Below are 24,632 nucleotides of genomic sequence, written 5' to 3'. Positions count from 1 at the left end.
ATTGCTGAAGTAGGTTAGTCAGAGTTCCCAGAGGAGGCACTCATCTGTTCAGTGTGGCTTGAATGTTGTGTCTAAAGGCCGGGAAATGGAGAAGTGACCTCTTAAGAGTCCTTCTGGGGTGCTTCCATATGTGAAAAGATTATCCCTAGTCCACTGTGGACCTGTTTTCCAGCTGGGTAAGTGACAAACATGACTTGTTATCAGAATTTCAGCTCCTTCCCCTCTTCTCCCTTCCTTATTTAAATATTAGAAACGACTCCGGAGATCAGCACATGCTCGGAAGGAAACAGAGTTTCTTCGTTTGAAGAGAACAAGACTTGGATTGGAAGATTTTGAGTCCTTAAAAGTAATAGGCAGAGGAGCATTTGGTGAGGTAAAAATCACAGCTACTTGTCAAGTACAAAAATAATTGCAAAACTTCAAAGCTTCTAACCTATCATCAACTCGTAATTGTTGATATAACTGAAATGTATGGAATTACATGAGTCAGGCATGTCATCGCCACATCCTAATTGCTTTGTCTGTCTGCTTTCTCTTTTTCTTCTCTCCAAGGTCCCAGATCTCTGTTCTCTGTTTGCCAGAGATGATCTTGGTGTTTAAATATTGACTTAGGGGGAGAGTTGAAAAGTAGAAGGAAATCAACATTTATTATTTACAGGCTGCTTTTTCCCCATAATCAGGACAGTAACCCATTTTATAGATGATGAAATTAAGACTGTAAAGGTATATATAATGTCCTGTTATCACACAGCCATTAAGCACTGGGACCAAAAGTTGGGCCCTATTTCCTGAACTTAAAGCGCTTGCTTTTCCCCATACTGCACTGCCTCTCCAGAAGGAAACTAACTAATTAACAGTGTATCTCCACCCTTTATTTCTCCCCACCAGATTGATACAGCTCTAAAAAGATGACCCTAGGAGGTAGAATTTACAGAAAGGAGTTATGTAGGTAGTGGTGGAGATTTGAAAGCATTTGCGACTTTGTCCCCACAGTTCTTGGAAATGATCCTGCTTGGGCACAAGAGCAGTTGGTTGGGGAGAGTTTGAAAGAGCCCATGCAAGGTCATTCCCATTAATGAAAAATGCCCAAAGTAGATGACCTACTGATGCAATAGTTGCAAGTATAGGCCGGGCGCGGTGGCTCAAGCCTGTAATCCCAGCACTTTGGGAGGCCGAGGCGGGCGGATCACAAGGTCAGGAGATCGAGACCACAGTGAAACCCCGTCTCTACTAAAAATACAAAAAATTAGCAGGGCGCGGTGGCGGGTGCCTGTGGTCCTAGCTACTCAGGAGGCTGAGGCAGGAGAATGGCGTGAACCCAGGAGGCGGAGCTTGCAGTGAGCTGAGATCGCGCCACTGCACTCCAGCCTGGGCAACAGCGTGAGACTCTGTCTCAAAAAAAAAAAAAAAAATAGTTGCAAGTATAAAAGGAATAGTATGTTATTAAAACCTGGTACCCCAGGGCCAGGCGCGGTGCCTCACGCCTGTAATCTCAGCACTTTGGAAGGCCAAGGCGGGTGGATCACGAGGTCGGGAGTTCGAGACCAGCCTGACCAACATGGTGAAACCTTGTCTCTACTAAAAATACAAAAATTGGCTGGGTGTTGTGGCACGCACCTGTAATCCCAGCTACTCAGGAGGCTGAGGTAGGAGAATCGCTTGAACCCAGGAGGCAGATGTTGCAGTGAGCCGAGATCTGCCTCTCGGGTTCAAGTGATTCTACTGCCTCAGCCTCCCGAATAACTGGGATTACAGGCACCTGCCACCACACCCAGCCAATTTTTGTATTTTTATTAAAGACGGAGTTTCAGTATGGTGGCCAGGCTGGTCTCAAACTCCTGACCTCAGATGATCCACCTGCCTCAGCCTCCCAAAGTGCTGGGATTACAGGTGTGAGCCACTGCGACTGGCCTGAATTTTTTGTTTTTCTTTCTGGACGTTTTTCCTATGCATGAAGTTTTACTTTGTTATTATTATTTTGATTAAGTGACAAGGTCTCACTGTGTTGCCCAGGCTGGAGTTTTGGCTGTTTACAGGCACGATCTCATTACTGATCAGCATGGGAGTTTTGACCTGCTTCATTTCTGAACCGGGCCTGTTTGCCCTTCCCTTAGGCAACCTAGTACCCCCCCGGCCAGTCCCACTTCTGGGAGGTCACCATATTCACCATATTATGCTGAACTTACTTTAGACACCTGATCAGCATAATACACCATAGCTCATAACTCCTGAGCTCAAGCGATCCCCCAACCTTAACCTCCCAAATAGCTGGGACTACAGGTATACAACACCATGCACCGCTACTTTTTTAATTAAACATCGTTGTAATCATTTACTTAGATTTTCTGAGCTGACTGGATGACATATGTCAGGGGTATAATGAGTCCTTAAATTTGAAATTGAAGGTTTTAAATTAGATTGGTTTGTTCAACTAAGGAACCAAAGCTGTTCAGATGTAGAGGTATTTGAGGATGTTTGCAGCATCGACTTTACTGTGTATAATGTATTCATTTTGGAACATTGAAAAGCATTTTCTTCTGCTTTGTTATTACTAGTTGCTCCTGTTAAAATTATAATACTTTTTCAGTTAATTATTGCATCCTATAACACATGAAAGCATTAGCTTGGTAGTGTGAGTTTTTGACTTGGCATTTCTTTTGTAACTTTTTAGGTACGGCTTGTTCAGAAGAAAGATACGGGACATGTGTATGCAATGAAAATACTCCGTAAAGCAGATATGCTTGAAAAAGAGCAGGTAAAGCACAGTGGTAGCAGTGCTTTTAGCTTATTAATTTTTGTCTCCTAAAACTTTTCTTTTTGTTTAATTGAAATATATATTTTTATTACAGTTTTCTTTAGTTCTGTCATGTATGACTGTATATATAATACTACCTTTTTCCCCCTACAAAGAAGCAGTTCATATTTAAAATCACAAATAATTCCTATAGGTTATATGCAATCTTTTAAAAATTGAGAATCTGTTCGAAAAGCAGCTGTTACTTGTGTCTTCCAATGGATCACAAAATGTCCTTATTTTGAGAGCCTTTTTTTTTTTGAGGTCATACGTGGTGTTGGTAGTGTGTTTCTTACCAAATGCTGAGAAATAGAAATTGTAATATATATCTCATAACTAAGGACTAGGAATTAGAATTTGGAATTTATAATCTAAAATGTGTCTTTATATGCTTCATTCTGTTTACCTAAACCAAAGTTGAGTCTTCTAGGTAGCTCATGAGTACCTGAAAAAGACCAGCCTTCCAATTTCTGATTGAATTTGAAAAATATAATGCAAATGGCAGAACAATGCAAATTCTCCTTTAATGATAAAGGATATTTTCTAAAACCAAAACCTGGTTTGCAAATCGATTTATAAAGTGCCTTATGCAAAATAAATAAAGTTTTAAATATTGGAAAGGATAAATTAAAAAGCAAGAATAGACTTTCTATAAATCTAGTCTAATGTAGCTGGTTGCTTAAGAACAGATTGCGATGGGTGATGACTGCAAATGTCCTGTAGAAGATTTGATGTTATAGGAACATGGAGACCCTGTGACAAGAACTCCCAATTTAGAGCCAAAGAGGAAGGATGGAGATTGGCCCCACATCCAATCCTTTCTACCTCTTGAGAGGAGATACAATCACTGGTCTTCCCTGTCTTCATTTAAATGCCACCCCAAAATTTGGAATTTTTATTTTCTCTCGAATTTTCATGTGTTACCGAGAAGCTTTAGACTCCCAGGAATTTCAGTTGAGAGTATCAAATACCCGGGCAGTAAGTCTTCAGACACTATACTTTATGCAAACACCAGCCTTTTTCAAAATTCACAGTAAGCCGGCCTACTTACATACTATCTACAAATTAGTTTGTGGTATGGGTGTGTAGGCACTGAAAAAGTGTCAGTTAATCTTGAGAAGGAAATTATAAGGCTTCTGCATTAATTAGTATGTTTGCATCTCATGAGTAAGTTTTGTTTTTGCAAGATATATTTCTTACAGTTTTAACCAAGGCTTAAGGCCTCTTTTTATCAAATGTTAGCAGTCAGAGTAAAACTGCAAAACAAAGTACATATGATTTTCAGAGTTAGTAATTTTATGTTTACCTGGTGCCCCACATGGTTTCTAAAAGAGGATGGTCCAGACATAATGTGTAAAAAGCCTTTCTCAAATACTGTGCCTTCAAAATCAGTTTCTAAAACTTTTCTAAATGAAAGTAAAGGAACTATTATAATTAACATTTTAAATGATGCATTAACTTATGGATTAAATGGTACATTAACTTAAATTGTTTAGCTCACATTAGCTGAAGACTCAACTCCTCAACTTAACAGATCTCATTATGAGCCAGTTAAAGTCTCTGGCCACAGACTCTACCTGGCTCAGCCATCTTGAAGAAGCCTGCATTGGGTTTGTGCTAGATAAAAGATGGAAGTAGACCAGTGCAAATCCATCACCATTTTGGGGTAGGGCTGACAAAGTACAGGTACAGAGGTAAAATTGCTTTTTTGTTTGCTTTTACTAAATAAACTGGGTAGGAATTAAAGCTACCCACTGAGAGTTCAGGTTATTTTTCTGCTCCACATGATGGAAATTTTTGCTACCTGGAAAAATTTAAAGGGTGAGACATGACATCTAGCTAGCTTCTGATGTTTCTCTTCCAGTGCAAAAGGAAAACCTTCAGTTGTGATGCCAGTATATAGTTATTGATGGGACAAAAAACTGGCTTTTATTTCTGCTTTCTTAGGGCATAGGATAACAACAACCCTCCCCCCACCTTATTAAATATTTATGGAATAGGGGAAAGATAACCTTTTTGTATGAATTGCACCTCAGACTCTTCCCTCCCTTAATCTATATTCAGCCAACTCCACTTTCAAACCATGAGGTTACTAGCTACTGTTTCAGCCTCAAGAGAGAAGGGCAAGGTGTGCTCACAGTAGCTTTCCCCTTGACAAACAGGAAATATTGTGGTCACCATTCTGTCCTCCAGGGTGAGTGACAAGTGGTAATTGTAGTGCCTCCCCTTTTCTTTGGCTCCCTGCAGTAGGTAGAGACCTTAATGGGAGCCAGGGGAGACAGGCAGATGAAGGCTGCCTTCTAGTGTATTAATGTCTTATAGTGACTGGGTCTTAGCCATGGCTGTGGGGCAGCAAGCAACATTGCTGTTTCCCAAAAGCTTTGATCCTTTACTTGGCTTCATTGTGTTTCTTTTTTTTTTTTTTTTTTTTTTTTTGAGACGGAGTCTCGCTCTGCCACCCAGGCTGGAGTGCAGTGGCCGGATCTCAGCTCACTGCAAGCTCCGCCTCCCGGGTTCACGCCATTCTCCTGCCTCAGCCTCCCGAGTAGCTGGGACTATAGGCGCCCGCCACCTCGCCCGGCTAGTTTTTTGTCTTTTTTAGTAGAGACAGGGTTTCACCGTGTTAGCCAGGATGGTCTCGATCTCCTGACCTCGTGATCCGCCCATCTCGGCCTCCCAAAGTGCTGGGATTACAGGCGTGAGCCACCGCGCCCGGCCCATTGTGTTTCATAGCACTGTTTCTTTTCACCCTTATTGTCCATTTTTTTCCCACCCCAATACCATAAGTACAGATGTAAAGATGTAGGTTTTCTGTACAGTTGCAGCTTTTAAAATAATTCCCCAAAGAACGATTTTAGTAGACACTGAAAACTCAAATACATAAAGTCAAATGCCTCTGGGTCCCCAAGAGTTAGCATGGAAGCCTGAAGCAAGTTAGGTATAAGACCAGGGGAGAGGGTGGGATCTGTGTTGAAATGGAAGAGTGCCTTGTCTCCCTAAAGATACGTCAATAAAACAAACAACCATCGTATCAAACATTGTATTAAACCAAACAACAGCCATGGACTAAATTTGCCAACAGAAGTGCCAATTTGTGAATCTTGGTACATGTTTTACTTCAGAACATATTGTAAAAAGTCAAGACCTGTAGCATATATTAAGACCAAAACCGCTACTCAGGGATTGGACTGAGTCTTAATAAATTTAGATCTGAATCAACCCAATTTAGAACTTGTGACACTTAAAAAAGAGGGGAGGGGCCAGGTGTGGTGGCACGCACCTGTAATCCTAGCTACTCAGGAGGCTGAGGCAGAAGGATCACTTTAGACCAGGAGTTTGAGGCTTCAGTGAGCTATGATCACGCCACTGTACTCTAGCCGGGGTGACAGAGTGAGACCCCATCTCGTTTTAAAAAAAGTTTGGGGGGGGGGAATTTGATAATATGCAGTGATGTTTGATTACTGTTCTGCATTTAAATTAAATAAAGTAAATTTGATAATAAAGCATTGCTTTAACAAAATAATTCCAGTTCTCTCAAACTTTCTACAACTTGGTCTCTTTAGCTAGATATTTCAGTGAAAGTATAAAACTGGAAATGTCATTAATTTGAATCTACAACTTTTCTTAGGTTTTCTTATATTTCAATTCAGTAAGGATTGATTGAGCTCACAACAGTGAACTAAATGCTGTGGTATCGTAGCATTCTAGAATTTTCAGTGAGCTCACTGTCCTTGCAGATACTATTGCAGACCTGAGGAAGGAGTCTCACTTTGGGGACTTATTTTTATCATAAAAGATTATTAGACAAAACTGTATGCAGAAGAGTAGTAATTTTAATCAGAGATTCAGTTTATAGCAATGTTAAAGTTGCTATTTGCATTAAAGCCATTCATTTTGCCATTTTTTAAAGCCTTTCATCACTCAAGTTTTCATCATTGAATACCTTCAAGTCAAATGTCAATTTTGAGTTAGTAGGTTTGCCTAAGCAGAAATTGGATCTTTTGTATCATCACGATTAAATACTCAAAACAGTATTTAAACACAGTATTTAAATTGTTTAAGCAAATATACAATCTAATAAAGCAGAGCAAGCTTTGTCATTAATCAAATGCATATACCTCCAGGTTGGCCACATTCGTGCGGAGCGTGACATTCTAGTGGAGGCAGACAGTTTGTGGGTTGTGAAAATGTTCTATAGTTTTCAGGATAAGCTAAACCTCTACCTAATCATGGAGTTCCTGCCTGGAGGTAATTACTTGACGATGAAAGGTCATTTTTTCTTTTTGTTCTGTGGTTTCTTTCTCTCACATCACAATTAACCCTCCTTTCTACTTTTAAATGTACTCACAGAGTTGCTTTCTATATCCTTTTTTAGGTCTATAAAGGAAGTCAGTAACCTGTCTTGTGCTGGGGTGCCTTTCTACAATCTTAGTGCCATAAAAGTAACCTTTTCATTCATTCACATGATTTCAGATGGACATTTCTTTCTTTTCTTCCCTTTTTAAAATATATAGGAATAAACAGGGTGCTCTGCCTGCTCTTCTGTCAATGAGAATCATATATGATCAATAACCCAAGTGGCAACATTGAAGCTATAACATTATTTGCTCCAACTTTTTGTTTCTTTTTGTATAACATATTAATAAGGAGTGAATTTTTTATTACCTATATTAGTAGCCAGAATCAATTTCTCATTTCTGAAATTTTAAGTTTTAGTAACTCAGCACGAACATCTAAGACAGCTCCAAAGTAAACCCAGAACAGAACATGCCATCTGTTCTGAGGAAAGCAGTCTGTTTCCCAGTGAGCAGATGAACTCTGAGCAAACTCTGGTGGGAAAAAAAAAAGAGAACCTTTTCCACAATAATTATATTGTGGCATAATATTTTGATTTTGTGACAACCCTTAGATTTAGGGTCATCAATACTTTTTAATATTTAATACATTTAATAAAAAATAAACAGTTGATTAATGTTAGAAAAGAGTCTGGTAGAATGAGGAGAAACTTTTTTAACATTTAGATGCTAGTTCTTTTTTTTTTTTTTTTTTTTTGAGACGGAGTCTCGCTGTGTCGCCCAGGCTGGAGTGCAGTGGCCGGATCTCAGCTCACTGCAAGCTCTGCCTCCCGGGTTTTTACGCCATTCTCCTGCCTCAGCCTCCCGAGTAGCCGGGACTACAGGCGCCCGCCACCTCGCCCGGCTAGTTTTTTGTATTTTTTAGTAGAGACGGGGTTTCACCGTGTTAGCCAGGATGGTCTCGAACTCCTGACCTCGTGATCCGCCCGTCTCGGCCTCCCAAAGTGCTGGGATTACAGGCTTGAGCCACCGCGCCCGGCCTAGATGCTAGTTCTTAAATTGGAGTAAGAGCCAACTTGGTTACCAGCTCCTAATGTGTCCTCAAGACTTAACCTGTACCATCTTCCGTAGCTTCTCATGTCTCCTGGACCCTGCCCTTTGCACTTGGTGGAGCTAGCCTCCAGAGCCATAGAGCATCTGGCCTGAGCTTCCCAATCATCTGGGCAAACTTGCACAGGTGAGGCCCCATTGGCTGCTCTCCTGAGCCACAGAACTAAGGCCATATAGCTACCTTACTGGGGTAGCAGCCCAAGTGCACTGTCTCCATGTGTCTGGTGGGACTCCAGATTGAAGGGCTGCCAGGAGTGATTAGGGAATCATATTTTTTATGTCTTGGACTGAAAAAGAGCACTTTAATAAACGGTTTAATTTTTGCCTGAGGGAAAAATAGCTACTTTTCTCCAGTAATAAAAAACATAATGTTCTAAATGAAATGAAATTGAAAAAGCAGCATGATGCTCTGTTAAAATCAGAGGTTTCTTTCTCTTTTCCTTGTTTTCTAACCTAAGTGGTTTTATGTGAGGTCTAAACTGAATCCTGTTTCTCTTAGTTTTAAACTCCTTATACATATTTTCTTTGCGTTTCTCACTGTTGAGTTAGGATCTGAATCTTTCTCTGCCATTTTATGTTGCTGGTATTAGACAGAAATGATGAAATTTTGACTTTGCAGAAAGCTAACGAGGTTACCTTTTAACTGCTAGAATACCGATACTGTGTTTTAAAAGTTACATAAAGGGTACTGGTGTCCATTTAAATACCTGTAATAACACACTAGAGGAAAAAAAAAAAAAAACTGACCTTGAGAGATGTCCATTGTACTCTTCTAGGAGGCAGTTATTGCACATTCTAGTGTATAGCATTTTCAGTTCATTTTTAGCTTTTGTTGACTAATGCTTTGCTACCCAAGTCCCTCCTTTTTATTTGTTTGTGTTCTGTGAATAGAAGTTGGAAAGCTTGTTTTCAGCCTCCCCAAGTGTTTACATTTTTATTTGGCATTTCAGCCTCTCTATAACAATGGCAATACAATCTATGTGGAAGTGCCATTTAGTTATAGATGTAGAAAAGCTTGCAGATATTTGTTCAGGCAAAGTGAAAAGTAAAGTAGCTTTTTACCCCGAGTCCAAAAAATTATCCTAAGCAAATATAGTTGTTTTTTAAAGTGTGGCAAGAAATTTTCTTTTTCTCTCAAGAGTAAAATACAAATCATACATTAATGGTCAACTTTAGCTAGCTTAGGTGTGAAAATCCCATTTCTTCCCATGTTGGCAATGTGAGTCTATCTGTGGTACACAGAAGAGGTCTGTTTAGCTGCCTTATGTTGGCAGATAGGGAAGACATATCTGAAAATTGGTACTCACTCGTACGTTGTTTGTGTGTGTGTGTGTGTGTGTGTGTGTGTGTGTGTATATGTGTGGTGGCTTTGTATCTTCTTGTTTCCAGGGGATATGATGACCTTGTTGATGAAAAAAGACACTCTGACAGAAGAGGAGACTCAGTTTTATATAGCAGAAACAGTGTTAGCCATAGACTCTATTCACCAACTTGGATTCATCCATAGAGACATCAAACCAGACAACCTTCTTTTGGACAGCAAGGTATGAGGGGGCATTGGCATGAACTATGCACATTTACTGATCTGAGCAGCCTCTGCTTTAACACCTGCACCCCTGTGGTCATCCCAGTGGGTGAGCTGTGACCTACCTTGTCATGATTTTCTTTTTTTTTTTTAAACAGGTAAGTTTGCTGTCACTTCCTTTCTCCGAAAGGCTGTGATTCTATAATTTGGTTGAACCTTCTCTTAAAAATAAAGGAAACTCTTGAAAATAAGAGCAAAATTGATGTAGAAGGTAATTTTGTAATAAAGCCAAAGATAGTCATTTTCTCTTAGCATGTAATTAACTGTACTACTAATACATCACCTATCTAGAGCCCTTCTGTTGGGCAACCTCATCAGTTAATGAGGAACCCAGCCAAGAAGCAGGAAGTGAGGCAATAACAACAAGAACCTGTAACAAAGTCCAGGTTCCAAATCATGCTCTCTGCTTAAAGAAGGGTCCTACCTAGCTTCTTTTTTTTTTTTGAGATGAAGTCTCGCCCTGTTGCCCAGGCTGGAATGCAATGACACGATTTGGCTCACTGCAACCTCCGCCTCCTGGGTTCAAGTGATTCTCACTGCCTCAGCCTCCTGAGTAGCTGGGATTACAGGTGTGCGCCACCACGCCCCTGCCCAGCCTCTTAAATGGCCTGTTTATATTTATTTTTAGACTTGCAGATAAGCTTCATTGCTTAGTTCCTAAACTTACAGCAAATTAGAAGATAATCCCTGTGCTGCCAGCTAAATTGCTAGATAACCCTTGGCAAGTCTCTTTACCACCTGGATCTCATTGTTCTTTTCCATAAGGTGAAAATACAGATCTAGGAAACCCGTGAAATCCCATTCACCTCTAAAACTTTAGAATGTTGTTTTCTGTTAAGCAGAGTTGTTGTCTTGACTGAATTTTCTTGTAAGGTGAAAAGTAAATTTATTTTCTAGGGTACTTTTCTTCTTTGCTGTCTTTTGATAACTTTCTTGCTGTCCTTGAAAAACCTGAAGTTGTTTTTTTTGTTTGTTCGTTTTTGTTTTTTGAGACGGTCTCATTCTGTCATCCAGGTTGGAATGCAGTGGCACAGTTACAGCTCACTGCACCCTAATTCTTGGGTTCAAGGGATCCTCCTGCCTCAGCCTCCCGTGCAGTTGGGACTACAGGTGCATGCCATTGTACCTGGCTATTTTTTTTTGAGATGGAGTCTTGCTCTGTCGCCCAGGCTAGTGTGCAGTAGCACAGTCTCGGCTCACTGCAAGCTCCACCTCCTGGGTTCACGCCATTCTTCTGCCTCAGCCTCCCGAGTAGCTGGGACTACAGGTGCCTGCCAATACGCCCAGTTAATTTTTTGTATTTTTGGTAGAGATGGGGTTTCACCATGTTAGCCAGGATGGTCTCGATCTCCTGACCTTGTGATCCACCCGCCTCGGCCTCCCAAAGTGCTTGGATTACAGGCGTGAGTCACTGTACCTGGCCTTTTAAATTTTTTTAATTTTTAGTAGAGATGAGGTCTCACTTTGCTGCCCAGGCTGGTCTCAAACTCTCTGGTTTAAGTGATCCTCCCGCCTCAGCCTCCCAAAGCCCTGGGATTACAAGTGCGAGCCACCACCTGCTCTTTTCTTCATTATAATGCACAGAAGTGGAGTAGAATAGTAGACACCAAAGGCTAGGGAGTGTAGCAGAGATGGGGATATGGGAAGAGGTTGGTTAAAAAAAAAAAAAAGGCGGGGCCGGGCATGGTGGCTCACGCCTGTAATCATCCAAGCACTTTGGGAGGCCGAGGCAGGCGGATCATGAGGTCAAGAGATCAAGACCATCCTGGCCAACATGGTAAAACCTTGTCTCTACTAAAAATACAAACATTATCTGGGCATGGTGGAATGTGCCTGTAGTCCCAGCTACTCTGGAGGCTGAGGCAGGAGAATCACTGGAACCCGGGAGGCAGAGGTTGCAGTGAGCCGAGATCACACCACTGTGCTCTAGCCTGCTGTAATCCCAGCACTTTGGGAGGCCAAGGTGGGTGGATCACGAGATCAGGAGTTCAAGACCAGCCTGGCCAACATGATAAAACTTTGTCTCTACTAAAAATACAAAAGTTATCTGGGTGCGGTGGCGGGTACCTGTAGCTGGGAGGCAGAGGCAGGAGAATCACTTGAACCCAGGAGGTGGAGGTTGCAGTGAGCTGAGATCGCACCACTGCACTTTAGCCTGGGGGACAGAGCAAGACTCTGTCTAAAAAAAAAAAAAAAAAATGCATTAACATGGTAGAAAATTTGAACAATACAGACAGTATTAAAGAAGAAAAATTATACTGGCCAGGTGTGGCGGCTCACGCCTGTAATTCTAGCACTTTGGGAGGCCAAGGCAGGTGAATTACCTGAGATCAAGAGTTGGAGACCAGCTTGGACAACATGGTGAAACCCCGTTTCTACTAAAACTAAAAAATTAGCCGGGTGTGGTGGCACGTGCCTGTAATCCCAGCTACTCGGGAGGCTGAGGCAGGAGAATCAGCTTGAATCTGGGAGGCAGAGGTTGCAGTGAGCCAAGATTGTGCCACTGCATTCCAGCCTGGCCAACAGAGTGAGACTCCGTCTCCAAAAAAAAAAAAAAGAAAAATTACCTATAATCTCATCACTGAAAGATAATCATTTCGTTGTAATCACTTTGATGCCTTTCTGTTTGTGTCAATCATTTATATAAAGTTAGCATCCTAAATGTAAATAGCTTTGTATTCTGTGTAAACATTAAAATATTAATGTTAGATATTTCCTATGTCATTAATATCAGATATATTTTTAATAAAACACTGGCCCTACCTTGTGTGATTCAAAGTTCAGATGCCCTGGTTGGTGCCCTAGGTACCTTAGTGCTGACTTCTTTGTCCCCTGTAGTCTATGTTCAGATCCAACAACCATATTAAAGAACTTGAGAACTTGGTCTAACTGAAGAGGAATGGGGGATCCTGTTAGGTGCAGGTTTGCCCTTTATATTATGCTAGCTCACGCTTGTAGTAAAATGTTCTCATGAGCAAGTTGATTTGTGTTCGGCCACATAGATTATAGTCCTAAAAATGTAGGAGTTTTGAGTTCCTGTTGCATACTCAGAATAGCTATAGAATTCCCTGAAAGGCTAAGCTTGAATAGCATTTGCTCCAGGAACTGCTTTTAAAAAGTTTTTCTTTTTTTTTTTTTAATGTTTGTTTTTGAAGTGGAGTCTCACTCTGTCACCCAGGCTGGAGTGCAGTGATGTGATCTTGTAGTCCCAGCTCACTGTGAACCTCTGCCTCCCAGTTTCAAGCAATTCTGCCTCAGCCTCCCAAGTAGCTGGGATTACAGGCGTGCACCATCACGCCCAGTTAATTTTTGTATTTTTAGTAGAGACAGGGTTTCACACTGTTGGCCAGACTGGTCTTGAACTCCTGACCTCAGGTGATTCCCCGCCTTGGCCTCCCAAAGTGTTGGGATTACAGGTGTGAGCCACTGTGTCCAGCCAAAAACAATTTTTCTTAGTCCTTTCTTAGAGTTGTCCAGGTAAGATATGTAATCATGAGAACTATAAACTTCCTTGGCTTGTAGAATAAGTTACTTGCAAATCTTCAAAAAAAGATACTGAGGCCAGGCGTGGTGGCTCACTCCTGTAATCCCAGCTCTTTGGGAGGCCAAGGTGGGTGGATCATGAGGTCAGGAATTCAAGACCAGCGTGGCCAAGTTGGTGAAACCCCATCTCTAGTAAAAATACAAAAAAATTAGCCAGACCTGATGGCGGGCACCTGTAATCCCAGCTACTCAGGAGGCTGAGGCAGAGAATTTCTTGAACCCGGGAGACAGAGTTTGCAGTGAGCCAAGATGGTGCCACTGCACTTCAGCCTGGGTGACAGAGCGAGACTCTGTCTCAAAAAGAAAAAGAAAAAAAAAAAAAGATACTGAGTTAATAGGCTCGAAGCTGTCCCTGTTTGGCAGTTTACCTTGCTGTGTACATACGTACATACACACATCCAAACCTAATTGGATTTCTTTTAAAACAAAGCATAATAAAATTTGACCCATCTGAGAAGGGCTCCTATAGCCTTGTATCTTGGAAAATGTGTATGTTTAAGCCTGATAATGTCCTTGAGAAAGGTGATATTCTGGAAAGACCACAGACATTGAAGTCATTTGGGCTCAAATTTTGGCCGCACCACTTCTGATTGTGTAACCCTGAGCAAGGTAGATCTCTGAGCATCAGGATTCCCTCTTATGTTTTTTATTTCAACTCTCCATCTAGTTAAAATTTTGCCACCCCAAGAATGCCTACTTTTTCCTTAGGGCTAGTTATGTGCCAGGTACTGTGTTAGGAGTCTTACATGCATTATTGCCCATTCCTGCCAGAAAGATATCTTTACTTTCATTTTCCAGATGAGATAAGATGGCAGGGTAAAATAATCCTGGTCTGGGAGGAAGAGCATGGGCTGATTTCTGATTTTGGTTCTGCCATTTTTTTTTTTTCCCTGAGACGGTGTCTTGCTCTCTTGCCCAGGCTGGAGTGCAGTGGCACGATCTCAGCTCACTGCAAGCTCCGCCTCCCAGGTTTACGCCATTCTCCTGCCTCAGCCTCCGATGTAGCTGGGACTACAGGCGCCCGCCACCACGCCCGGCTAATTTTTTTTGTATTTTTAGTAGAGACGGGGGTTTCACTGTGTTAGCAAGGATGGTCTCAATCTCCTGACCTCGTGATCTGCCCGTCTCGGCCTCCCAAAGTGCTGGGATTACAGGCATCAGCCACCGCGCCCGGCGGGTTCTGCCATTTTAACGGCAAGCCGTTTAACAGCTCTAAGTCTGTGATGTGTAGTTTAAGGGTTTTAAATGAGACAACACAATTAAAGCATCAGTCAAGGTGCCTGACTCATAGAAGGTGTGAGTTTTCCTTTATGAAAATTATAAAGTTAGAGATTTATGATTGGAATACAGTATTGTGATGGCAGCGGTGGCCTGTCTGGAGCCTCTGCTGGGAAGATGCCAGCTGCAGTGGGGGAGGCACAGTCAGGGCTGTGTGCTCCATGGAGCTGGCAGGAGCAGGGAATAAGTGGGAGCCCTGCCCTCCCAGGCACAGCTGCAGCTGCCCAGCCACAGCTGCAGACCTGGGCATCCCTGCGCTTGAAAGTGCCTGTTCCTGCTGCCTGACCTCTCTGTGCTCCTGGTGTCCACTCCAATTTCAGAGCAAAGTTGAGGCTGAGCCTGGGTTCTATTGAGACCTGATCGAGTGTGCGCACGCTTGGGGCGGTGCTGACGCACCAGCCCCCTGCAGCCTCAGCCCCCTCTGGACTTTGGGTGCCAAGAAGCAAGAGAGGGAGGCCAAACAGGGGAGGAGGGCAGTTGGGTGCAGGTCTGTAGATGCCCCTTTGCACCAACAGCCTGGGCACTGTGGACAAAATGGTTGATGGCCATAAGAGGCAGACAGGCTCCTGGGTGGAAGGGGGTGGGTCCCTGGTGAAGCCCCACCTTCAAGCCAGGGATGGCCTGAAGCCTGAGGGCCAAGCTGTCAGTTCGGGCTGGACTCTATGGCCCAGAGTAAGAACTTGTGGTGTTTTTTCCGGGCCTGCCTGTGACCGCCCATGGACCAATCAGCACACTCTTTTTCTCTTTTGAAACCCATAAAAACCCTGGACTGAGACTCTGGCAGATGTCAGACAACCTGCTGCAGAAAGGTGCTGTCTGCTCCGGGTCTCCTAAGGGCTACAGACTTGATGGGTGCCGGGTCCAACCTGCAGACTGCGACCCCAGTGATGGATGAAAAAATGCACTCTGACACAGATACCCAGTGAAAGAGCGGGCTAGGGGACTGGGCTGCCTGCAGAAAGAGTTGTAGCAGCCTCGGCCCTGAAAAGCTGGTGCTGCAGGCAACTATTTAGTACAGATTTAATGACAAAGGCCTCAGTCAACACACTTGTGGGTAATTAACATGGTTGTCCCCCCCACCGCCCCCGCCCCCAACCCCACCCCATCTCCGGAGAGAGCAGTCCTGCATTTCGATTATTAAAGGCCAGGTTCTGAGGCCTAAGTAAACTAACTTATCTAGATCAGTTTCTTTACATCCCCTTGTTATCTAACCTAAGCCTTTAGGCACCCGATAAGAGAATCTGAATGCCTTCAGCCAAATCCTTTTCTGAAGCTTTTGTAAAACTTCCTGGCCTTCTAAGAAGGTTTGCATCTTTCTACAATTTTTCCCACCACACTTACCGAATCCCTACAGATGGGATGAACTGCCTGTGTATGGGAGGTACCCACTCTGGGTCTTTTCTGCACTGAGGCTGCACAGATGCCAGGACGACCTGCCAGCGGAAAGGAGCAACCCACTTGGGGTCTCCTGAGAGCTGTACTGTCACTCAATAAAGCTCCTCTTCACCTTGCTCACCCTCCAGTTGTCCGTATACCTCATTCTTCCTGAATGCAGGACAAAAACCTGGGACCTGCCAAATGGTGGGGCTGAAAGAGCTGTAACACAAACAGGGCTGAAATATGTCCCCTTGCTTGCCGTGTTGCAGGCAACAAGAAGGAGAGAAGCACTGTGGCCCTTCTGGGAGCTCAGACCTAGGGGCTTCCTGAGCCAGGGCTGTGACACCCTCTTTAGGGCTCTGCAGTTTCTGGCATCTCCAAGCTTCCAGGTGCCACTACATTCCCCTCGTCCATATGCAGGTGCCCACTGCAGAAGCTGCTTGCAGTGCATCTCATCCAACTGCAGGCTTGCATGGAGCCAGCACCTGTGCTGGCGCCTGGAGCTGCCTGCTGTGCCTGGCTGTGTGCAGTGGCCGCCAGTGTGCCTGGCTGTATGCAGTAGCTGGACCCTGCACTCACACACTCCTTGCCTCTCTGCTTGTCTTGCCCTTGGCAGACCTGGGATCTGGGCTGGTAGCACAAGCCTGCCAGGCTGAGTGGGTGGAATGAGCCCAGCGGACCTGAGTAAAACTCGGGTAAAAGGCACCAGTGACCACAGAGGCTTCCAGCTAGAAGCCCAAGGATCTCGTGGGAGTAGCATTTATCAAGGACTATCCAATAATATTTATTCCCTTTGTCTTTGAAATAGTTTACTGCTGGAATTTATTCCAATGGAATAAGAGGAGAAAAAGCTATATGAACAATTTTGAAAAGATTTACTCTTCATTTAACAACGATTTATTAAGGTCATCCTGAATCATGCCCGGTTAGGTCTGGGAATATAGACTGTCAGAGGGCACCTGATAATCCATGTTGTATGAGAGCTAAGAATTGAAAATGAAATGCACATCCAGTATTAGGGGATGGTAAGGTAAACAATGAAGTGCCAAGTTAATTGAATATTATGGAGACCTTTAAAGTGGTAATTTTGGCCAGGTGTGGTACATGCCTGTAATCTCAGAACTTTGGGAGGCTGGGATGGGAGGATCACTTGACCTCAGGAGTTTGAGACCAACCTGGAAAACATAGGGAAACCCTTTATCTCCAAAAAATAAAAAAAATTAGTCGGACGTGGTGGCACGCACCTGAGGTCTCAGCTACTCAGGAAGCTGAGATGGGAGGATCGCTTGAGCCTGGGAGGTCGAGACTGCGGGGAGCCATGATCACGTCACTATACTTCAGCTTGGGTGACACAGCAAGACCATGTCTCAAAAAAAAACTGAAGACCATTTAGAAACAGAGAGGAATATTTGATTGAGTTAAAGAAGTAATAAAATTGTCTCTAGATGCTAAGGAGGGGTCAAGACCTGTGTTTAAAAATCAGTATTTGGATAAAACCAAAGATGATATGCAGAAATGAAAATAGCTTTATTAGTATAATAGGATTTGGGATTTTAAAAAAATTTTGGCTGGGCGCGGTGGCTCAAGCCTGTAATCCCAGCACTTTGGGAGGCCAAGACGGGCGGATCACGAGGTCAGGAGATCGAGACCATCCTGGCTAACACGGTGAAACCCCGTCTCTACTAAAAAATACAAAAAAACTAGCCGGGCGAAGTTGCGGGCGCCTGTAGTCCCAGCTACTCGGGAGGCTGAGGCAGGAGAATGGCGTAAACTCGGGAGGCGGAGCTTGCAGTGAGCTGAGATCTGGCCACTGCACTCCAGCCTGGGCGACAGAGCAAGACTCCGTCTCAAAAAAAAAAAAAAAAAAAAAAAAAAAAAAAAAAAAAAAAAAAAAAAATTTTATCTGCAATTACATGATTTTTCCTATAATAAAAGAAGGAGCAGTGTACTGTGGCTGTAGAGCTGTAATGGATGCTGGAAGGAGTAGAAGGTAATGTTCTGTTCTACCTCCAAGAATACTCATCCATCTGTCACCTTGTTTCTTCCCCATAGGGCCATGTGAAACTTTCTGACTTTGGTCTTTGCACAGGACTGAAAAAAGCACATAGGACAGAATTTTATAGGAATCTGAACCACAGCCTCCCCAGTGATTTCAGTAAGTAGTAACAATTACGTTAGCCTTTTCATTCTAACTGGGCCTAGAAGAGCTGTTTCCCTTGTAACCAAATTATGCAGGACAGATAGGAGATTCTCACAGCATGAGTGTGTAGAGAATAAAAATACCTTCCCAGGTTTGCCTGTGATTTGTGTTGTCTGGTGAGGCAAGATGAATGAATGGTACCAAATGTGTGAAGACAGAGGTTGAAAGGGGTCTTCTTTAGAGGTCTACTGGGAAGGTCACTGGGGATGAGTATGGGACAGGCAACCAGAAGTAGTAGAGGAAAAACTCCTGGGAACAGCTCTGGGCTAGGTTTATCCTGGGTGCTTCTTTCCTTCACGACAGAAAGAAGTTTATCCTTATGACAGTCACTTCCACTTGAACACTATGAAATCATTGACAACTGTGTGGTAAAATTACATTTCATCCTAGAAAAGCTTATGTCAAATCATGTATTATAAATTCAGATGTCCCTGATCATATAAGTTACTACTACTTGGAAAATTGATGGTAATTTTGAGAAATTGTGACTGTTGTAGGTCCACGTTAGGACCTCGGTTCTAGTTGAGACTGAATTCCCTGTAATTCTGATTAAGTCCTGTATCCTCTGTGGCCAGTTGATCCACATGGGAGTACCTTTTACAACCCTGTGTGAGTCTTTTAAGTTAATGCTTTACAGCCTCTGATTTGAGCTTACTGTAAACTTACTAGGATACGTGTCATCTGGAGCTTTTGATGTATGAGTAGAAAGAAAGCAAGACTTTAGGGTTTCATATGACTTGAAAGAGCCTACTAAAAAAAAGTAGTAAACAGTTTGGTCTGAACTTTGACCGCAGCTTGTATTCTCTACTTTCAGCTTTCCAGAACATGAATTCCAAAAGGAAAGCAGAAACCTGGAAAAGAAATAGACGTCAGCTAGTAAGTAATATCTGTGGCTTCTGAAATGCTACAAACGAAGTATGTATAAGTTCTAAAGATTTGCACATAAAATTGCATTTGACAGGTATTTGCAATGTGTCCCTTGCTTTTAAGATTACCTAAAGAGAGTGCTGTTGTTAGGTTGATAGGACCCAAAGGAATCTTTTGAAGGAGGACAGGTAATATTAGGTTGTTTTCATTGTGACATTTTCCGTGGGTGACCTCATTCTGACCTTTTAGCTTGGTAACAATACCTTTCCTTCCTGCCCCACCTTTTCTCTATTTTTGTAGTGGTAAGGGGGTTGTATTTAAGTTGGAGACCTCTCAAAACTAAGTACAAATACCTACCTAGAGTTTTCAGGCATCAGTTCTCAAACTTCTTAAAAATTTTGATCCACTTGGGCAAGGGCAAATCAAGACTCCTCAATTCATTTGCCTCACACTTTCTGACTTTGTGATGTGAAAAAGAACCTACTTATAAAGATTGGAGAGAAATATAAGGGGAATGCTTATTTATATGCATTTGACTTTGTGCCCATGTAAAATTATGTCCTACAGGCTGAAAAATAAGAAACATTGTGTTTACCTTGATAGTATGTTGGAAGTACAAATTTACCAGTGAAATATTGCTGTCTAGGCAGAATTTATTTTTTAGCAATAGCTGATTAATTGGTTCTTGTTTGAAGTACAGTGTACATGTTCTGGTGTCCAGTTACTGGAGTTATTGGCCAGATAATAGAAATGTGTATCACTACATTCTTAAGCTTTGCAAGAAACCCATAGCAAATGAAACTGATGATGGGTAAAGCCAAACTAACATTTGGTCATTGGAAAGCAGAATAGCAGCAATGGGAAACTGACTAACTTGGAATGATGGTCATGCAAATGTGTTGTCTAGAAATGGCAGCACTTCTGTTTGTCCACATATATGGTAGTAACTTGGCAAGTTTACCAAATACTGTGTTTCTGTTAGAATTCCTAGTGCAATACTGATTTACAGTTCTCTAGAGTACCTTTAATAACACTCTTAGTAAGTCACTAATAGGTGGATGTCAGTTACATGTGAAAATGGAAACCTATGGGATGGTTTAAGAAAGAGTCAAAGGAAAGTTGTGCATTCGTTTTGATTTATTTGAAGCCCACCCATCAGTGGGGCCTCAGACAACATTTACTTGGGAAATCTTCAGTTTAGGACAGTTAGTTACAAAACAGTCTCCCTTCCTTGGGAACTCTGCTACTCTTTAAACTTCTGAATTCTGTATGTGGTTGAAAAATATTTTATGTATCTTGTTGAGGATTAGGGAATGTCAGGAACAAATTTGGTCAGGTGCTTCTATTATGTCTCTCCACAGAGAAGTAGTTTTTAACCTTGGCTGCACAACAGAATCACTTGGGGAACTTCAGAACATGTTGATGTCCAGGTTCCACCCACAGAGATTATGATTCAGTTGGTCTGGGATATACTCTGGGTATCGTATCTGATTTTTAAAAGACTGATTCTACTGTGCAGTGAATGTTGAGAACTTCCACGAAGAGGTTATGTCTTAAATAATAGCTCCTGCATTGTTGGGCAACTAATACTTATCTATTTTTTGGAAACAGAAGGTGAGGAATCTGTGATTTCTGTTCTTTTCTTTTCTTTCTTTCTTTCTTTTTTTTTTTTTTTTCAAGCAGGCCAGCATTTAACCTTTGGCTCCTGTACTAACAAGTATTTTGGGGATAAGGCTTAAGTGTCTTGAATTGTCCCTTATATTCCAAGACAAGCTTTGTGCTCTTGATGTGTACCCCAGGGTCTTGTCATGATTAGAGGAACCATTTCTGTAGTTCTATAAGGAAAGCAGTTTCACAATTTTCGTGTTTGCAGTTAAATGTCATTTAATAGTTAAAAACATTTTTGAAAATCTCAATAAACTTAAGGCCCTGATGCTGTGATTAAGGTTCTTGCCTTTTTATACTACATGCAGTAGAAATGGGAAAGTGTAAATTAAGGTCATCCTCATATTATCTCTTTTCATAACTTGAAGAAAATGAAGCCACCTCTCAGTCTTCTAAATGTTAATTAACTGTGTTACTTTGACCTTTTCTAAGTGATCCCGTTCAGGTAGTACCAAGCTGAAGATAGATATTCGTTAATACTTAATATAAATTTACTGCTCTAGGTTAAGCCTAACATATGTAATTCCTACCCAGCCTATTACTTTTTAGTCCATTGGGAATCACTAAAAAAAGTAGAGGCTTTAGCTTCATTCCTTGGCTGCTTAAATAATATTGTAATGTTTTAAATTGTTATGTGGTCCTATATAACATTAGGCCCTAGTACCTGATTAATATGAGTCAGCTTTAAGTTAATCGCAGATATAAAAGATAATAGACACATAGGCATCCGATCTTGGTCAGTTTATTTTTTTAGGGTAGGATTTACAGAAGTGATTAGGAAATTAAATTGCTTTATTTCTCTTAAAACCCTGACACAAAATCATAAGGTTAGAACACATTTGGTTGAAATGACTGTTAACAACCGACGGAGCTATTCCAGATTGCAGCTTTCATTGACACTTGAAATACCCAGACAAGAAAAGGAAAAACTGGAGTACAGATTTATGAGGTTGGAGTTGGAGGACAGCCTGGTGTGGAAAACTACAAAGGTTTGGGAAGGGAGCAGTCCTTAGATTGGAAAGGACACACCTGGTACAGACAGTGTGGTAAAAAGTGTGGTAAAATACGAGTGAGCTCCTACGGCAGACTCTAGTTTCTGGAATAAGAGCAATACTTTTACCTTGACAGGTTTGAGCCTGCTGTTTGCTATATTTTATAACTCTTAAGAGTTTTTCTTTTTAATGCATTGGTAGCTTGAAGGAGTTCTTTTCCTCTGGCAGTAGACCTCTGGTTTTATCATGGAAATCTTTGAACAAGTAAGATCTGCTTAGATTTACATTCATCTTTGGTAGAGTAAACCTCGTCTCTAAATTAAAGGGTATTTGTATTCTTACCTTTATGATTAGAATGAAAATTCTTAGAGAGGGCCTAATCCACGTTTCAGTCTTTAAAGCTTAAAGACAAAAGACAACACTGGTATTTGTGTTATTTAATATCTGCATTTAAATATATATTATACATATATATACACACACATGCATACACTTAGCTATATGGAAAAAATGGATCCCTACCGTACAGTATATGCAAGTCAACTCTAGATGGGAAATTTTTTTTTTTTAATTTATTTATTATTATTATACTTTAAGTTGTAGGGTACATGTGCATAACGTGCAGGTTTGTTACATATGTATACTTGTGCCTTGTTGGTGTGCTGCACCCATCAACTCGTCATTTACATCAGGTATAACTCCCAATGCAATCCCTCCCCCCTCCCCCCTCCCTAGATGGGAAATTAAACTTTAAAAATTTTTAAAGAAAATACAGGGCAGTGTCTTTATGACCTCAGAGTAAAGAAGGATTTCTTAAATAAGGTGCAAGAAGTACAGCTCATAGAGGGAAAAGTTGGTTTATTTTATTACTTTAAGGAAAAAAAACCTTCTGTATATCAAAAGACACAAAGAAATGAAAAGACAAGCTACACGGTACAGCTACTTTGGAATTACCTTTCAGAGTTCGTGTGTACACCCTACAGCGCTGCAATTCTACCCCTAGTCATAAGCCCTGGAGAAATTGCACATGTGAACCAGGAGACATGCAGAAGAATGTTTATTGCATTTTCATAATAGCAAAAGACTGGGAATAACCCAGTGTCCATCCACAGGAAAATAGTTACATTCTGGAATAGAATATTTTGCAGCAGTAAAAATAATTGAACTACAGCTACGTGTGACAGCGTGAATCAATTTTAGAAACATAAAGTTGAGAGGAAGAATCTAATAACAGAAGACTGTATATAGAATGGTACCATTTTAATAAAGCTCAAAAATAAAATCTCATTTAGAGAGATACCTGGCAAAATTCTTTTTAAAAGCTAAGGAGTGACAAAACATGAAATTCGGCATAGTGGTTAAGAGAAGCAGGAGAGACAGGGAGGAGTACATGTTTAGCTTAATATTGTTATTACTTGGTTCTTCAGTTGAACTCATGGGTATTCATTTTCATGATTATGCATTATAATTTGATAATGTATGTAATTAACACATGTATATATGTGACATATTTTGGTAACAAATACTACTTCATTAAAAAAAAAATCACAATAAAAATAACAAGCCTCATTCTGGGAGAAGATATTTGCAGTATACAAATATCTTAAACAGATTAATGTCCTGAATTCATAAAGAATTCCTATGAATCAGTAAGAAAAAGACAACACAACTTAAGCAAATACTAATGGACAAAGGATCTCAACAGGAATTCATAGTAAAAACCTGGATGGCTAATTAAAATACGAGTGTGCTCAGCCCTACTTGAGATAAAGTAAATGCAAATTAAAACAAGATCCCAGCCATGCTGGCACATCCCTAGAGTCCCAGCTACTCAGAAGGCTGAGGCAGGAGAATCCCTTGAGGCCAGGATTTCAAGGCTACAGTGAGCTGTGATCATACCACTGCACTCCAGCCTGGGTGACAGAGCAAGATCCCATCGCTTAAAAAGAAAAAAAGGTCCCATTTCATATTCATCAGATTGGTAAAAATAAAAATTAAAAATCTGACAAAGCCAAGTCTTGGTGAGATGTGGAGCACCAGAAGCTAATCCCCACCAGGATTGGTTTAAATAGGGACTAACTACTTTGGAGGACTTGGAAGATACTTCAAGTTTAGATGCTTATAACCCAAGGCTCAGCAATATTCTAGTTTAGAGAAATGCTTGCACAGTGCCCAAGAAGGTATTACAAGAATGTTTATTCAGGTGTTACTTGTCATAGTGAAATACTGGAAGCAATGTAACTGTCCATTACAGAAGAACGGATAAAAACTATTGTGATTAATTTATATAACAGTATAGCATACAGCAGAGAAGTGAGTGAACTAGAGTGAACTACGTGAATAAATCTCAAAACTAATGTTAAGACAAACAGGGCCGGGTGCGGCAGCTCATGCCTGTAATCCCAGCACTTTGGGAGGCGGAGGCGGGTGGATCACTTGAGGTCAGGAGTTCGTGACCAGCCTGGCCAAAGTGGTGAAACCCTGTCTCTACTAAATACCCTGTCTCTAAAAATACAAAAAATTAGCCAGGTGTGGTTCATCTCAAAAAAAAAAAAAAAAGACATGATCTGAGACAAATATGGCAAATTATTAATCTCTTTAATACGAGTAATGGGTCTGTATTGTCTGTTCCTTTTTTGTATATGTTTGTAATATTTCATAATACATGTTTTAAAAAACAATACAACTGTAATTTAAAAATTTATATAATATATAATATTTAAAGCACCTAGATCAGCGCCTTACACATGGTAAGCCCTCAGATGTTAAGTACATTAGGAGGCTTTGATTGTACTTTCTCCTCTTATTTTGCAGTCCTGGTATGTTAGAGTAGAATACTGGGATGCAGAAAATGTTTCTCTTGGTCGAGTATGGTGGCTCACACCTATAATCCCAGCACTTTGGGAGGCTGAGGTGGGAAGATCAC

At 41.4% G+C, this 24,632-nt stretch overlaps 2 protein-coding genes across 4 annotated transcripts in view; one reads left to right on the top strand and one right to left on the bottom strand.

Moving 5' to 3' along the window:
* The window catches only part of SRSF3 (serine and arginine rich splicing factor 3), a 400,608-nt gene that overhangs the window by 75,719 nt on the left and 300,257 nt on the right, over positions 1–24,632 (bottom strand). The window lies entirely within an intron of this gene.
* STK38 (serine/threonine kinase 38) overlaps positions 1–24,632 on the top strand; it is a 276,943-nt gene that overhangs the window by 245,058 nt on the left and 7,253 nt on the right. For all 3 annotated transcript variants that reach the window (XM_050787703.1, XM_050787700.1, XM_050787701.1), the window contains 6 exons: positions 251–373; positions 2,672–2,755; positions 6,919–7,042; positions 9,589–9,743; positions 18,035–18,137; positions 18,997–19,058. In XM_050787703.1, coding sequence (XP_050643660.1) covers positions 251–373; positions 2,672–2,755; positions 6,919–7,042; positions 9,589–9,743; positions 18,035–18,137; positions 18,997–19,058 — 651 coding nt within the window. The remainder of the gene's footprint in view (positions 1–250; positions 374–2,671; positions 2,756–6,918; positions 7,043–9,588; positions 9,744–18,034; positions 18,138–18,996; positions 19,059–24,632) is intronic.

This window comes from Macaca thibetana, chromosome 4, assembly GCF_024542745.1.
Source record: "Macaca thibetana thibetana isolate TM-01 chromosome 4, ASM2454274v1, whole genome shotgun sequence".
In the NCBI taxonomy this organism is placed as follows: domain Eukaryota; kingdom Metazoa; phylum Chordata; class Mammalia; order Primates; family Cercopithecidae; genus Macaca; species Macaca thibetana.
The sequence above is the reverse complement of the archived record's forward strand: the minus strand, read 5'-3'. Positions and strand labels throughout refer to the sequence as shown.